Raw genomic sequence first — 18,290 nt, 5'->3', positions numbered from 1 at the left:
GCTGAAAAAGATCAATGTTTCCTTGTTCACAATATTTTTCATCCTTTAAATTTAATTTTACAATTCACAAATTAAAAATAGTGTTATTTGATGAGAGCCTAGAGATGAGCCTACAAGAAAATTTTTTTTCTCGGGTGTTTGCTGCCAATGTCATATCAACGAACACAAAATATATGTGGAAAACACTTAAAATTTTTAAAACTTCTTTTAATATTAAAACAAAAACGCAGCAGAATTATTTTAGTTTATTTTAATAAAATTATTGAACTACCAACGAAACGACGCGTGAAGCTTAAACTTCATAAAAAAAACAACAAATATGTATTTAAACTGCATTTTATTTTTTTTTTTCTAAAACAGCAGGTTCAACCCCCAATGGGTGCCCTTTTTGTTTTTTTTTTCAGTCAATTTTAATCTGTGTCTCTAATGTTGATAAAATTATTATATTATTAGGGGTATTCACGATCCGATGCAACTGGTCTTGTATCATTGCAAAAGTGCAAAAGTGTAAAATCTTACAACACTACAACAACAACATATACGGATTAAAATTTTACAACAGTCTTGCACTTTTGCTATACCCTAGACCTATTGCAAAATAAAAATACAATAAAGTACAATTATTTTTGACAGATGGCAGCTCACCGTCGCGTCGCCCATGATAAACAGCTTGTCTTTTTTATTCTGTTTATTATGGTTGTCGGCTTGTCGGTACTCATGTCCCGTAATTTAGTTTCTTTTGATGTAAGATAATTTGTAAAAATTAATTAACCCGAACAAAACAAAAAAATGAAATTATAAAAAATGGAAAAAAAGAAGAAGCAACAGTGGAGGAACAACCCTGTTAAAAAAAACATCATGGATTTCATTCATGCTTCAATATTTACTACAGATAAGAAAAGGGGCGTTCACGATCTATTGTAAAAAAATAAAATTTTACATTTTTACTAGGCCTGTTGCACCAGATCGTGAATACCCCTATTATACGTGAAGCATTTCGATTAGAAACCTTTCTATAACATAGAAACTTGCATTTTAAATCGAGTTTGCACTTCAGCTCTTTTTGAGGTAAGTACTGAAAATTTAAATTCATGACAATTTTTTTTTTATTAGTAAAACTAAACAAATTTAGCATCTGAGTTAAGTGTAACAACACTGCCTTTAATTTAATATATAAAAAGTGAAAATAACCCCCTCTGTTGAGAAGCTAGAGCTAATTTTCTGCGAAAAACAATGAAAAAACAGAGATTTTTGATATTTTGAGCGAGTGTCGGCACCATTTAGACTTATCCAATCGAGCTGAAATTTTGGCTATCTAAAAATCTGCAAAGGTGGAACATTTAATGGGGTTCCCCCAAAAAAAATTCGACAAAAATTTTTTTCTATGAGAGTTGCGGTCACTCTAGTGAGCAGTCATTAATTGAGTTTATAATTTTGAAAATTTTAATGTCATCAGCGTAAATTAAAACAGACGAGTTTTTTATAATGGATGTTATGTCATTTATGTACAAAATAAATAAAAGGGGACCTAAATGGCTACCTTGTGGAACACCAGAGTTGACATGAAATTGGTCCGATTGCTCATTTCTGAAAGTAACAGTATAGCTTCTATTCTTTAAATATGACGAAATCCACAGTAAAAATTTGTCATTAAATCCTAAGGCCTTTAGTTTGTGGACTAAAGTCTTGTGGCACAATTTGTCGAAGGCTTTACTAAAGTCTGTGAACACACAGTCTACTTGCTTCCGGTTTTCAAAGGAATCAAGGCAAAAAGAAGTAAAATGGAGCAGATTAGTAATAGTTGACTTATTTTGGACGAAGCCATGTTGATTGTCGCAAATAATTGACTTGCAGTTAAAAGATAACATGCTACAGATAATGGACTCAAATAGTTTAGGAATAACAGAAAGTTTGGCAATGGGTCTGTAATTCGTGATTTCGTTCTTTGACCCTTTTTTGTGAATTGGACTTATAAAAGCATTTTTCCATAGTACTGGAAAGATTGAGCACCTCAGAGATTCGTTGAATAAAACATAAAGAGGATAGGATAAATACGATATGCATTTTTTTAACACACATGATGGTACACCATCAGGGCCAGGGCTAAAACAGTCGTCAAGTTCTGAGACATTTCGAACAATTAATTCTTCACATATGGTAAAATTAAGTGAGCTAAGGTGTGGAAAATTTTGGGAAGGAAAGAATGGAGGGGTAGTTTGACAAGAAGAAGGAACATCAAAAGCATCTTTGAAGAAACTAGCAAACATGTTCGAAATCAATTTTGAGTCATGACTTGATGTGTTGTTATATGACATAGAGTTAGGGTAGTCGTCAGAATTTCTTTTGCTTTTCACGAAGTTCCAAAAGTTTTTTGGGCTCTGTTTTAACTCTTCCTCAATTTTACAAATATAGTCTGAATAAAGGGTGTTGAAGTAGTCAGCAAACATACATTTAAGTTCGGAGTAAATTCTGAAATCAACATCCGCTCTGGTTTTACTAAACTTTAGCCAAGCCTTATTTCTTTTATTTTTCAAGTTTTTCAAATTAGTGTCAAACCATGGTGGAATTTTAGAATAATAGCAAGACTTTCGTAATGGTGTAGTTTCGTAAAAACAAGTAAATAAAAAACTATAAAATTCAAAACACATACATATGATCAATATTTCGATTTGAGAGCATTTGATTCCAGTCAACATTATACAGCAAATTAATAAGTTCGTTAAAATTACATTTTTTAAAATTGAATTCAAGTTTTTCGTTTAAACTGATGGGAATATTGCATATGTTTATATTCAGTAATATATTTAAGGCTGGATGGTGACGGTCTTCTTCTAATAGTATAACATCGGCTGGAGTTACAGCTACGTCAGCATTTATTGTGTCCGAGAAAAATATTAAGTCTAGTAATTTTTTAAAGCGGTTAACAACCCCATTAAATTGAATAAGACCACAAGAAGCTAGACCATCAATGATAAAGAACTCGTTAGTACAAGTTGGGTTAATAGGCGAAAAGCTATTGAAATCTGTTGATCTTGTGGGGTTCAGGTTCGGAAGATTGAAATCGCCTACGATTAGGAGCTCGTCATTTGGTTCCATTTGGTCATGAATGTTTTCAATTAAATTTACGCAGTTCTCGTAGATACAGCTTGTAGATCGTGGAGGTATGTATATAGAGATAATATAAAGGTAACCAATTTCCATTTTGATTTTAATACATAGTATTTCGACGTCAGAGAGATCAAAAGCATCAACTAAAGTACTTATTAGACAGTTTTTGACTGCAAATAGAATTTCACCACCAACTGTCAGTGAATCATTCAAGTGGTGTCTATCTCGTCTAAAAACTTGGTAGGATGAGTCGAAGAGTTCAGTATCCAAGAAAGAGTTATTAAGCCAAGTTTCTGTTAATATAATTATGTCGTGTTGGAGATTGTTTATATTTTTGTAGACCGTGTTGATCTTTGTCCTTAGCCCATTGACGTTTTGATAGTAAATCAGAACTTGTTGGAGCTGCTTCTTCGAAGATATTGCATTGTCCGGTTCATTGGAAAAGGGTTATGGGATTTGATTTTCGTATTATGTTGTTTGTTTTCAAATTAATGTATTATTATCCCTGTTGGCCAAAGCGATGTTGAATTGAGAAGATGGAAAAGTGAATCTGGGACTCTTATCTTAACCCATTTACTACCACTGTACCCGCTTGGGTACAAAAAATTCATGGAATATATCGCTTTACCGTTAACTCATCTCTCATTTCTTTTGATCAAATATTATTTTTGTGGGTCTCTGGACATGTTGACAACATATTGCAGTTCAGTTTACGACAATAAAATGTTCAATGTATTTTTTTTCATTACTCGGCGTGAGGTACGATTTGCGTTTTCTTCGTTTTTTGGAGGTTGTTTTATATTTGGTAACAATTCAAATAATTTTTTTATATATTTTTTTTATTTTTTTCCTAAAAACTTCAAAAATAGTTTTTATAAACAGGGAAAAGAGAAAAATAAGGTCAAAATTATTACTGCCCGATTTCAGTAACTTTGAAGTTAGGTGTACCCGCTTGGGTACAATGGGAAAATCTGTACATATTTTTTATTTCAGAATAAATTTCAAATCAATGTAGAATGCCACATTTTATGCCTGTCTCTTCTATATGTGAGCGAAGAAAATATCTAAAATGGTGTCTTTGACCTAGAAGCATATTACAGTGGAGTAAAGACCAGGACGATTTATATGTAGGTTGAAAATTTGAACACTGATCCGTTCGACAGTGACTTCTGAGAAAGCACTGGACTAGTTAGTAGGGATGTTGCTTAGGAGACTGATGTTGATTTGTGAGTGATAACAACCTCAATCTTCAGAAAATCTCAACTAAGCTGTTGTGTAAATTTGGGTGATTTGACAATAATTACTCGCAATAAGTTTGAAGTAATCAATATAAATATGTGAACCAGATTGGAAAACATTCACTTCACATTCGAGAAACAAATGGCTAAAATTAGTCCTTTTATGACCATTTCATGCCAAAAACGTAGTAGGTTTGCAGACAAATACTAACAATTGATCAAATATTTTGGATATCAGGAATAAAATAAGAACCCCGAATAAGGAGAAATATTTCAAAAAAAGTAAAGGGGGCATTTTCAACGGAAACATAGAATTATAGGCAATAGCGGATAATAAGGGTATGGACTGCCGAAATACACCATCGTTCGTCAATCCGCCTTACGTCGCGTCGGAGCTAACTTGTACACTGGTAAACTATTTGAATTATTATAAAATCGCAGCCAGTTTAAAAGAAGATTTGACTACATTTTAGTGAAATGTTGTTCAAACATGGGTCATTACATTTCATAATGTGTTTCTTTTCTTTAAAACTACTAAGATTCTAAGCTTCCAACATTCAAAAAGTTTGCAGTAAAAAAATTTCATATGAAAAATTAGAACCCGTATCTTCCCATTGTACCTGCTTGGGTACAGCTTAATAAACATATTAGTTACTTTTTTAAAAAAACTAAAAATATTTTTTTGTATTCCTTTGACCGTATTTAATAAAGTTTTGTTACAAAAAATTTGAATTTTTAGTTTTAAATGACTTTGGGAATAAATGGGTTAAAGGATGCATATTTCGAGTAATTTCGATGAATCATCTTCTCAACTTTGAATAGCGAAGATGTACCTGTCTTGTTTGAAATAAAATTTTTTATATCGAGGGCATTTGTAGTTGGGTCAAGTTTAGATATAACGTGCGATGGCCTTCTACTACTTTCAATCCACTAGTAATGGGTGAAATTGAATGATTGACAAGACTTGGTTTTCGCGTATTATGAGATGAAGAAGGTTTTATATTAGGTAAAGATGATGTTGATGGTGTTTGTATGGGATCTGTTTTCGATGCTGAGGTTTCAGATACTATAGTCGATTCTATTAATGTTGCTAAGGTAGATGGAGGTAGTGGCGTCGTAATCGATTGAATAGGTGGTGGTAAGGTAGCGGAGTTAGAACTCGAAGTAGCAGGCTTTTTCGGCGAGGGATTTATTTCACATGATTCGGTATCAGTTTTGTCAATTTTTCGCTTTAAAGTTCATGTGTCATTTAAAGAATTGCAACCAGTGATTTCGACTTCATCATTATGTGATTCCGTAGTATGTTTTATAGAGGAAGTAGTTAATTTGTCGATTTTTTCGTTAAGATGGAGTAATTGTGCATGCAACTTTTCAAGGTTATATTTATTTTGTAAAACGTCTCGAGTAATGTTAGTGTGTACAAAAGGATCACACTCGTCACAAAAATAATAAAATGATTTTCTTTTGTTGAAAAGCTTAATACTGCTATACGGAGCATCAATACATTTTATATGAAATGATCTTCGACAGTTTCCATGACAAATTATTGAATCAATCAAATAGTCCGCAATTTTTTCGCATATAGTACAAGATGACATTTTTATTTTTATTGTATTTGAGTTTTGTCCTTTAATATTTTTTGAGCAGTATAAAATTTACGTTACGTAATTTAAATAGCGTAACGTAACATGCGATGAGAAAGGTTGGCGTATAAGCTAGATGTTGGTTGTGGAGATTATGTATTTTTTGACAGTTCGATGTTTGTTACTCGATGTGTAGTTGTTGTTGTTTATATTACCAATAGAAAAAGGCAAATATATTTGTTTATGTAGAATCAAAAAAAAACTATCGGCAGAACATCTACTAAAAGTGTACTCACCGGGAAAAGATGAGACAAAACTAAAAAAGTTTATGGTATCCAGAACAGACGGGAAATTGCTGATATATGCTTACACGGAGAAAAAAGAATCTAGTATTTTATGCTCCATATAACTAGTAAGGTAATTAAAGTAAAAAGCCCTAGATTTTAAGTAAAATTTACCTTACGTATTGAACATTTCATGAATCCGTAAAGTAATTTTTACAAGAAAATTATGGTGAACAAATTAAAGTAATATATACCTTACGAGTAGCAATATTTTCTTTACGTAGAGTAAAATATACCTTCAACTAAAAAAGTGTATGAATCTTTTCACTTTAAGATTCTAGTAAAACATATTTTACAAATTTAACTATTCTATGAATAAGTCTTACCTTACACTAAGGTAATAATAATCCTGAATTCTAGGAATTTTCCCCAATAGAGATAAGTGCCCTTGATACATAGAAAAAACTCTTAAGGCTGTCATTGAAAAGTGCACCATTTGTTCTCCATCTCCATCCATTTGTTAGATGTTTTTTTTTTTGTCAAAGCTTTTAGGTGGCGAGTGCGGGATAATTACATTAATTCATTAAGAATTCGCAACGATTGGATCAAATAAAGTCAATTTCATTTTTATTGATGATATTTGCCAAAATAAAATTGTACGCATTTATCTTACAAAAATTAATTAAAATAAAAAAAGATGATTTTTGTAATTATTGAAAAACATAACATTGTCATACGTTCTTACTCCTAAATGGCTTTGAGGATTAAGTACGTGTTACCCAGTTATGATTTTCAATAATTACAAACCTTTTTTTATTTTAATTAATTTTTGTAGGATAGATGCATACAATTTTATTTAGAAAAATGTCATCAATAAAAATGAAATTGACTTTATTTGACCCAATCTGTAATTAAATTATATACCTTCCATAGAGAAGTTCAAATTACTTTAAAAATCAATATTTTCAGCCTTATAGTAAGGTAAAATATGTACCTAACTTTCTAGTAATTTCTATTAGAAACTCATACAAAAAAGGCTTTACTGTAAAGTTAATCATAAGCTATAAATTTACTAGAAAAGTAAGGTAAATTTCATTTTACTGGGGAGTCATCCCTATTTTAACTTTACATTAAAGTTAAATGTACCAGAAATAAGGTGGTTCACACCTTATTTTTTCTCCGTGTAGTTCATGCACGAACCATGAATTTGAGGTTGTAATGCTGTTTATGGTATGAGATGATAGGTGGCAGTTGAAACAGATGGCAGATATTATGAGTGATGACTGATGACAAATAACAGCTGATGAGTATATTGTTATTGGGCACGTTCAAAGAGATAACATAAAGCTATCGGATAGCTTTTTGTTGTTGTAAACAATGTTAAAAATTAGCAAGGAAACGAACCATTTTCTGACAAAAAATAATCTGAAGGTATCCGAGAATTTCTGGTATACCTCAGGTATTCGAGTGATCAGCTGATAAACATTTAGCTTTTTTTTATTTTGATTACTTTTCGGGTGATTATTCAGCAAAAATAAATACAAATTTGCAAGAAATAAAGTCAAAGCGATTGTGCAAGTACTATTCAACAATAAAAAAAATGTAATTTGCTCAAAAGAAACAGTTTCCTCTTCTCAATATTTATATATTTTTTTAGTAGCTGCTTGGGCAAGCTATCTGGATAGCTCTTCGTTCAAAAAGATATTTCAGATACGGGTATCCCAGATAGCCTATCCGATAGGTCTTTGAACGTGCCCATTGTTGAATGATGTTCGGGAGAAAGAAACAAAAAATCATCAACGGGAGCAAAAAATGTTGAGAGCGGCAAAGTATATTCTCTTTTCACACAAGAAAATAAATGAAATCAGTTATATGTACAGATATAACTATGGGTCAATTTTATTATGAATTTGTAATTTAATTTTGATTAATTTTTAGTATTAACACTATTAACAAAATTAACAAAAATGAATTGCCAGGTTATAATGGCACACAAAAGACCACAACTTGGATCAAAAGTCTGGGTTAAAAATCGATTTTATAAATTAATAAAGCGGAGCGAACTAAAAACACTTGCGAATAGGCTGACGATTACTCGGAGAGTCTTCATCAAGGTCGCCATTAAGCAAATTTCCATTCCTGGCAAAATTTGGATCTCTTAGCTTCACAAAAACTTTTTGGATCATGCTCTCGAACAGCCAAATTAGCAAATTCTGAAACCTTATGATTTTTCCTTCTAAGATCGTGTTTCTTCTTAGTTTTACCTAAACTTTCTTCACCATTTTCAGAAAAATCTATGGTGTAAACACCAACTGTGTCTTCTGCAACATCGTAGTCGGTTTCGTCTTCCTCTTCAAGCGATTCACTACTTTTATCATCGACTGCATTACCAAAAACATTATCATCGGTTTTACTGTTACCATCATTGTTATTTACTTTTACTTGTTGATCGAGTTCTCCTTCTTTTTCATCTTGTCGTGTTATGTAAAATTCATACAAATTTTGTCTGGGTTCTGCAAGGTATTCAATAAATTTCACATCACGACTTTTAATAATTGTTCTTGTACCTCTTTACTACCATAAACGATAAGCTTTTGACTCTATAGAATACCCGATATGCACTTACTCTTCGCTACGGGGTTCCCACTTTGATTTTCCAGGTCTGTTATTAAGGGCAACGAGTTCGTGTGAATCAATTCTGCCCAGAGAAATTGTGGCGATCTCCCTCTATCATAATGCACCTTTTCATTTCCACCAAGGTTCGGTTCATGCGTTTTGCAATACCATTTTGCTGTGGAGTATATTCAACAGTAAGATCGCTTAATAGTTCAGGCGCATTACCGCTTCTGATTTTTTTGTTTTTTTCTTCTGGTTTCATTTTCTACACGGAGAAAAAATAAGGTGTGAACCACCTTATTTTTGGTACATTTAACTTTAATGTAAAGTTAAAATAGGGATGAATCCCCAATAAAATGAAATTTACCTTACTTTTCTAGTAAATTTATAGCTTATGATTAACTTTACAGGAAAGCCTTTTTTTGTATGAATTCCTAATAGAAATTACTAGAAAGTTAGGTACATATTTTACCTTACTATAAGGCTGAAAATATTGATTTTTAAAGTAAATTGAACTTCTCTATGGAAGGTATATAATTTAATTACAGATTGGATCAAATAAAGTCAATTTCATTTTTATTGATAACATTTTTCTAAATAAAATTGTTTGCATCTATCTTACAAAAATTAATTAAAATAAAAAAAGGTTTATTTTATTATTGAAAAACATAACTGGGTAACATGTACTTAATCCTCAAAGCCATTTAGAGTAAGTACGTATGACCCTGTTATATTTTCCAATAATAACAAAAATCACCTTTTATTATTTTAATTAATTTTTGTAAGATAAATGCATAAGATATCATTTAGGCAAATATCATCAATAAAAATGAAATCGACTTTATTTGATCCAATTGTTTGCGAATTCTTTATGAATTAATGTAATTATCCCGCACTCGCCACCTTAAAAGCTTTGACAAAAAAAAAACATCCAACACAAATGGAGAACAAATGGCGCACTTTTCAATGACAGCTTTAAGAGTTTTTTCTATGTATCGAGGGCACTGATCTCTATTTGGGAAAATTCCTAGAATTCAGTTTATTATTACCTTAGTGTAAGGTAAAGCTTATTCAAATAAATAGTTAAATTTGTAAAATATGTTTTACTAGAATCTTAAAGTGAAAAGATTCATACACTTTTTTGGTTGAAGGTATATTTGACTCTACGTAAAGAAAATATTGCTACTCGTAAGGAATACAGGGTGTCCCAAAAGTTAACGTCGAAACGAAAACGGTAGATAAGGTAGGTGGTGACAGTTATCAGAAAAATAATAAAAAAAATCGCAGCCATATATTTTGGGAGTTATGGGCATTTGAAAAAAAGTCGAAAAAAATGGTCACCCTGTGACGGTTTTTCATGTGCCGTGACTTCAAATCTTAATTTTCCTCATTTTTTTCTTTTGTTACGGAACCTTGAATAACCCTGCTATCAAATGCATTCAAAAATTTTAACTCAGCTGCATCAGTTTTAAAGAAAATATTACTTTTTTACCCAACTTAGTACTAAAAATTTTTACATGACTCTAATTCAATGAGCCGTAGTGTAAAAAATGCACTACGATTTTTTTCTTAAGAAATCCGACTTTTTTTTAGGTAATTTTTCCATATTATTTAAGTTTTTGTATTCTGAAAGGTTCTGAAAGGGTACAAAACTTGAATAATATGGAAAAACTACCTCATAAAATAATCGGATTTCTTAAGAAAAAAAAAATTTATCTCGGTTATTTATGAAATATTTCCAACAATGTTGTACCATTTTGAAAAGAGAATTGAACACACCAACTTTTAAGGCAACTTGCCGAAACATCGTAGTGCATTTTTTTTTACACTACGGCTCATTGAATTAGAGTCATGTAAAATTTTTTAGTACTTAGTTGGGTAGAAAAGTAATATTTTCTTTAAAACTGATGCAGCTGAGTTGCATTTGATAGCAGGGTTATTCAAGGTTCCGTAACAAAAGAAAAAAATGAGAAAAATTAAGATTTGTAGTCACGGCACATGAAAAACCGTCACAGGGTGACCATTTTTTCGACTTTTTTTTTTCAAATGCCCATAACTCCCAAAATATATGGCTGCGATTTTGTTTATTATTTTTCTGATAACTGTCACCACCTACCCTATCTACCGTTTTGGTTTCTACGTTAACTTTTGGGACACCCTGTATACTACTTTAATTTGTTCACCATAATTTGCTTGTAAAAATTACTTTACGGATCGTAGAAATGTTCAATACGTAAGGTAAATTTTACTTAATATCTAGGGCTTTTTACTTTAATTACCTTACTAGTCATATGGAGTATAAAATACTAGATTCATTTTTCTCCGTGTACCAATGACTTAAACTGCTTGAACGTTGATAAATATTCGCTTTTTTGTCGCAAAAAATAAACGTGAACTTTTCGCGAATTAACGTCAATGAAAGTTGCAAAGTAAAGGCTCTTACTTAAAGACTCGACACGCATTGGACCACACAAATCACTGTGTACTAAGTCCAATAGACAGTTCGAGGATTTTTCCTTTTTTGTAGGAAAAGGTAGCCTAGTTTGCTTACCTTTAATATAGGTTATACAATTATTTTCATGTTCGTAAATTTAGGCAAATCAGGGGTCGAACTATGGCATACGTTCGTTAACGTATTGACGCTTTATGTCTATCATTTTCTCCTGATTAAATAGAGAGAGCAATAGTCAAAATGTTAACGAACGTATGCCCTAGTTCGACCCCTGGTAAACCTGTAACCATTTCTTCATTTTTAAGTTTCTAAATGTTACTATTCCCGTTATGTCTATTGCTTTTTCATCAGCAAGGCGAACTGTTCCTACAAATTTCTTATCAAGATAAATAAAAAAGCGTTCATCACAGCACATGTGAGATGTTGCTCCACTGTCAAAGCACCAAGTACTCCTAATTTTATTTGGAAAGTATGCACTCTTTGCATTCTCATGAGTTTGGCTTTTTTCAATTGCAATACATATGTTTTATCAACCAAATTTGATTGATGGGGTTTTTCTTTTTTTACATTAACACGACAGTCTTTCATCATGTGAACCTTTTTTCCACATTTATGGCAATTGTATTGAAAGTTCGACATACCTGGGGTCGAATTACCACACACGATTACGATCATACGTTAACGTTTTGTTTATTGCTCTCTCCATTTGTAATTTTCACCAGTCTAGTTTATGAAGCATTGCTTCAATTTGCGCTTTCCAAGTTAGTTATCTCCATTAAACAATGGAATTTTACCAGAAAACGTCGTCACTTTTCCAAAATATTATAATTTTACTTTTAATCTAATAATATTTTCGTGGGTTTGGACCCATAACCTATTAAGATTCCTAAAGATTTGACAACGCTTTCGAAAGAAATAAAACTAGAGAACAAACTCTTATGAAGGCCAACACGGAAGTGTGGATACATATTTTATTTAATTCATACTAAGACTAATTTTAGTCCAAGTATAAGTATTAGTATAAGAACAAGTTGTATATGATTCGTTCGTTTAATACAAGAATAAGGAAGGTACCACCATAAATCGTTTTTGTCAGAATTATGTAGGTATTCATATTTTAATAATTGTTTAATTCTTTTCATTATTTTCCTCATTCATCCCTCATCCATCATTTTTTTCTTGTTTCTATTCCTTTCATTTACAGATGAAGTACATATGTTTATGGTAAACCCAAAGTTAAAAAATATGTTTTATGTCGTAAAACCGCAGTGCAATTCATAAAATCGTTAATCAGGTTTTTCGGAAAGGGTATGAATCACAAGTCGTAGATAAAAGCAATAAATTACATCTACAACAAATAATGGCAGTGCCTACATATGGTGAACAGATTATAACATTCTTCCACCATGTGCGTAGCTTTGGAACAATCACAACGAATCACTGCCATGGAGGATGGCAGGCTTTGCGACGAACTTTTCAAGTGGGAAGAAATACACCTAATACTCTCCATCGACCATCTACCAGTAATGGAATGAAAAGTGAGCAAATTTTATGATTATTATGGTATGGTTTTTTTAAGTGCAATAATTGCACTATAAATTATTATTTATAAAACTTTATTATATAACTTTTCGGTAAAATATGCCAAATCTCGATGGTAGATTTATCGCTTCATGTTAGGGAATAATCTTGTTACGGGACTTCATTAGTGTGTTTTTGAGAGTTCTGGGGCCACCCAACCGCCCAAACCAGAAATGCATCTTTTGTATGGAAACTGAAAGCAATAGTGCACTTTTTACTCGAAAATCGTAAAGAATTTGTGTTTGATTATGAGAATCTATCGTTGAAGTCTCGGTAAATCCTTTGCTGTGTGTAGAATCTTAAAGATGAAAAAGAGAAAGAAGACGAAGAGAAAGAAGAAGAAAAGAAAGAAGAGGAAATGCAAGACGCAGAAATTATCTTCTAATTTCTCTTTGATGTTTGTTTTCATGCGTCGCGTGCTTTTAGTCTGCTTCTACACGAAGACGCAAAGCGCGAGACGCACATAAGAGCAAAAGAAAGAAAGTTCGAAAAAAATGTCAAGGAAGATTTTCTACCTTTTCTACCTGTGAGTCTTGGGTAAAAAATTTTGAAACTCATTTTGACGTTTCTCTTTGATCTTGTTCTCATTTTTGCTATTTTGCTTTATTTGATTTCGTCGGTCGCAGAATTCACTTCGTCGGATGCATATTACTTGCATGTATAGTACCTTTTTTTGATTTATTAAAATGTTGTCCGCTGTTTTTTTTTGTATATTTTGGTGCTGTTTTTAGAATAAAAATACACACGAAAATGAGAATAAGATGGACCAAAAAAAAAAAAATAAATATCAAATTTGCGTTTTCCAAAAAATAATTCGTGTAGAAGCGCGCGATGCACCGAAACAAAAATCAAAGAGAAATTTGAAGATAATTTCTGCGACTTGCGCATCCGTGTAGAAACAGACTTAAGCTGCTTCTACAATTCGTCGGCGTAAAGAAAAATTGTTCTAAGTCCTTAAGAAATCCTATGTCCTAAGAACAATTTTGATTTACGTCGACGAATTATAATCCAATTATATCACGTATAATTACGGTGACCATATTTCTAGGGCCAAAACCCGGGATAGATAACAAATTCGTTGGATTTTAGATTTTAGACATTTTTCTTCGCGATTGTTATGCTATGATTACACGGTCAACGAAATCGATCAAAGCGTTGACTCCAGAGCGCACACTGGTCGATTCAGTACATCGTAGCTGGTCAAAAGTCGAAAAAAAAGTTGTTGTCAACATAAAAAATACCGTTAGGCCGAAAGTAAATATTCTTAAACAACAAAAATAATTTTTTGATTTCGTTATTTTATTCATGGGAAGCATCTCAATGTTATCATTCATGATTTGCTCACTCTCTATTTTAACGTCCGCGAGTTAACAAGTGTTTACAAAGTGATAGTTTATGATAAAAGTGAGTAATTGAGTTGAACAAAAAAATGTCAGAAAATGCTAGTGGTATGTTTTTTTTAAATTCAATTTGTTTTTTGTAAAAAAAAGTCGGATTCTATTTCTATTAACTGAATGTTGTAAGGCATATTTTGGATAGTTTTCAGATGTTTGTTTTTTACTTTTTGGACGATTAAAAAAAAGTGCCGAAGAGTGCCATCGTGATTTTTTTATATTTTGTAGTTTGAATCATTACCTTTAATTCGATGCTAAAATTAAGTGCCGGAAACCGCCGCAAACTATTTTTTTCATCTCTTTCAGGTACCAATCCGCTCTTTTTAAGGTGACCAATTTTTTTACGGAAGGACATTGTTCAAGATTGTCTAGCTTGTAGAGAATGAACTGTTATGTGTCATATATGAAATGAAAGGTTATGTTATCTCTTTTCAAAAGATATTACGTGTCAAAAAAAAGACCATATTTTAACCGTTATCTCAAAAATGTGATTATGAAAATGATTGAAATTTTGCACAAATATAGTCCTGGCTTTTATTAATATTTCCTGTTAATTTGATTAATATATCGATCAAAACGAAAAAGATATAAATAAAAAACGGTCAAAAGGGCTCGAAAACGGTCAAAAATTTGGGAAAAAGAAATATTTTTTCCCATTAAAGATATCTCGGGCAATAAAAAAGACATCAGAAAGATTTAAACAGGCATTGAAAGATGGAAAACAGTTCTTATAGAAACCGTTACTAAATATGTTCAAACAATTTTCCTTATATTAAAGAATAAGGTCCGAAGTACCCAAAAAAACGTTTTTTTGCATCTTCTAACGGTAATATTTCAAAAACGGGAGCTGATAAATTTTTTTTTAACTTCGGATTCGAGTTCAGGACACCGAAAACCTTCAGAAAAGTATATTTTTGTTTCGGCAATAAAACTCTTGTAAACCAGTGTAATAGTTTAAGCTGTACATTAAAAATGAATATAGCAGCTAAGGTGAAAAAACTGCTAACAGGCACGGGAAGAACGGGAGACCAGGGTTCATCGATTTGTAAGACGTTATCACATTAAAAATAATATTCAAAGCCAGTAAGACATACAAAAGAATTAAGTCCACCTAGTGACTCAAAATCGACCACTGTGGGGCGTAGCGAGACTCCAAACCATGGGGTGGGTGAGATTCAGTGAAATGCCGACTCATTTTATGAATTTGCCGATTGCATCCGAAAATTTTTTTTAATAATATTAGGAATCATAGTTTTAGAGAAAAAAAGAAATAAAACTATAACTTTCACGATTAGGCATTTAATTATTAAAATAACAATCTATTACAACAGAAAAAACATAAACATTATACATTCCTTAATAATTAAAAAAAAAATTTTTTGGTAAAAGAAAATAAATTAGGTACATTTTGTAGTCTTAAAAATTTGAGTCTTTGATTTGAGTCTTTAAAATTAAAGTTATTAATTTCAAAACAATTAACAATTATCTTTTGAGGAATATAGCAGCATCATCGAATTTAACCTTTCTGCTCCCATGGTCGTACGCAAATAATTGAGAACTCTTTTAAGTTTACTAAATGACCGCTCACAAGAAGCTGACGTCATAGGAGCGGCAAACATGTAGTAAACACTTGAAGGCTAACGGAATTACATTTCTTAGTTTAAATACCTTTTTGGTAATGTTTTCGAAATTTGAGCATTCGTTGCAAGAAAAAAGAGAATTTGCAATTCAGATAAGTAGCATGCCACATCTTCTAATTCTAATACTAATTCTATTATGGCATTGTACGGGACACGAACTAGCCAGATTTTAAGTACATATACCTATGTAAGTAAAAAAACTATTTGGCGATCAACTTCCCGACTAATTTGCCGACTCTGCAAATCGTAACTCGTACACGACACGAGCTAGCCAGATTTTAAATACATACACTTATGTACGTACAACAAATGATTTGGTGATACATTTTTTGCCGACTAATTTGCCGACTCGGAAAATCGTGGGGGGGGGGGGTGTGAGACATCTCTCTTAACCCCCTTCTCAATACGCACCTGGTTGAATCTCTGACGTCAAGAAAAAAATCCATATTCTCTCTGTCATCTCACCGTCAACGATCACAATGTCAATGCACAAAACATTGACTATCAGACGATTGACACTATTGCGTCAATGTTGTCCTAAATTACGTTGACGCGCAGGTGTGTCAAAGTGACGTTTACTTTGCAGTGTCAACGCGTTGACTCGCAAAACTTTGTGGATCACACTGTTTGACACAAAGCAAAAAAGCTCTCATAGAAAAATTAAACGATAGTTTCTTTGACATGGTTCCATTGAAATATAAATATTTCGAGATATACGTAATGCACTTTTAAGATAAAAGTCTTAAATGAATTCTGATAAGATTGTTGAACGAATATAAATGTAAAATTACTAAAGTTTTGTCAGAAAATTAGAAAAAAAATAAAAAAGTTTCGATGTCTGATTTTAAAAAAATAAAAAAAAAAACAATATGGCCACCTTCAAACGCTTATAGCAGGCATGTCAAACTCAATGGTTACAAGGGCCCAAAACAGCGAGATAAAAATTTGTGTGGGCCGTAGAACATGTTAAGATACAATTTTTATATGTCAAACAATTTTGTAAAAAAAAAAACAGCAAAAATGAGGAAACTATTTTTTTTTCTCATTTACCTTTTTTTTCTCAGACCAAAGTTAGTTATTCAGGATTTTATAGATAACTCATTTCTCTTAATGACTAACTGCTCGCATCGACAGGTACCTACTGTGAAATTTGCAAACGATTTTATACGGCAGTTTTCAAGTGTACAAAAATACTTATAAAATCGGGCATTTCAACGAATTTGGAACTTATTTCGGAGTCAAATTCGGCAATAATTCTATGTTTATGGAACAAATCGAAAAAAAATTAAGAGAACTTGTCTTTCAAGAAATATTCTGCAAGACTTTTTCGTATTCAATTTTATAGTTTAGATTTTTTGCGTAGTATTTTTGATACGTCAAATCCTGGTCTTCTGATGTTCCAAAAGAGCTAGGTTGCATTTGAATGCACATTTGCATTTGAATGTTGCATTTGTTCACATATTCGTTATTATTATGAATTTTACTCGGAGTTTTGAGTTTAACTTAATTAATGTTTTGCTACATCTAGGTAGGTAGGTATCATGAATTATAAACTCTGCAACCATTTTAGATAGCAAGACATGCTGGTTTAAAGACTTTTATCATTAAAAACTAAAAAAATTCCAAAGCCCCAAAATCGTTTGTAGGTTAACTCAGAATATTCGCTTTCTATTTCACTTTAAGAAATCACATAACTTACTCTGATTTAAGCCACGAGATCTTATAAAATTTACTATTTTGTTTGGTTTTGTCCCATATTTATTTGTTGATTAGGAAAAAAAGGAGGTGCATGTGTGTCAAAAGCTGTGAACATAAAATCTTAATTATAATCTAAAACTCAAAATTAATAAAAATGTGGACAGGGCCGCAAAGTTATTCGTTTTGGGCCGCAAGTTTGACATGCCTGGCTTATAGCAAAGGAACGCTGCACCCAATGTTAATGATTATGGTCTTAAAATGTAGCTTAGAATATACAAATGGTTTTTGGTGTTTTGTAAAGAAAAAAAATTTGCATCCAACATGGAGGCAATGGCCATACCGAAAAGTTAAAAAAAAAAAAAACAAAAGGTGAAATGAGAATCCCCCTCCCTCCAAACGGTACACCTATCCCACTTTCATCACATTTCTATACAAAAAAAAAAACAATGCCAATCTGAAACGATTAAACGGTATTTAATTCTGCCGCGTCATAGCTGGGAACAGGGTCATTGCGATAACACGCAGTCCTAAAACCCTGTCAACGCGTCCCAACGACATTGACAAAGAGATTACACGGTCATCGAAAATAGTCAACGCGTTGACCCAAAGTTGTGAGTCAACGCGAGTGTCAGGAGTTTTCGTTGACGATCACACGACGTGACACTCTTGGGACAGATTGTGACCACGTTGACCGTG

General features: G+C 32.2%; 1 protein-coding gene across 6 annotated transcripts in view; it reads left to right on the top strand.

The window, feature by feature from the left end:
• LOC129906451 (probable phospholipid-transporting ATPase IA) overlaps positions 1-18,290 on the top strand; it is a 371,220-nt gene that overhangs the window by 95,927 nt on the left and 257,003 nt on the right. For 4 of the 6 annotated variants that reach the window (XM_055982234.1, XM_055982236.1, XM_055982235.1 and 1 more), the window contains one exon: positions 12,486-12,819. The exons of the other annotated variants lie outside the window; for them this stretch is intronic. In XM_055982234.1, the coding sequence (XP_055838209.1) occupies positions 12,642-12,819 (178 nt within the window). In that variant the 5' untranslated portion in view covers positions 12,486-12,641. Of the gene's footprint in view, positions 1-12,485; positions 12,820-18,290 lie in introns of those variants that run through there. 6 annotated transcript variants of the gene reach the window in all.

The sequence above is a fragment of the Episyrphus balteatus genome, chromosome 1, assembly GCF_945859705.1.
Source record: "Episyrphus balteatus chromosome 1, idEpiBalt1.1, whole genome shotgun sequence".
In the NCBI taxonomy this organism is placed as follows: Eukaryota; Metazoa; Arthropoda; class Insecta; order Diptera; family Syrphidae; genus Episyrphus; species Episyrphus balteatus.
The sequence above is the reverse complement of the archived record's forward strand: the minus strand, read 5'-3'. Positions and strand labels throughout refer to the sequence as shown.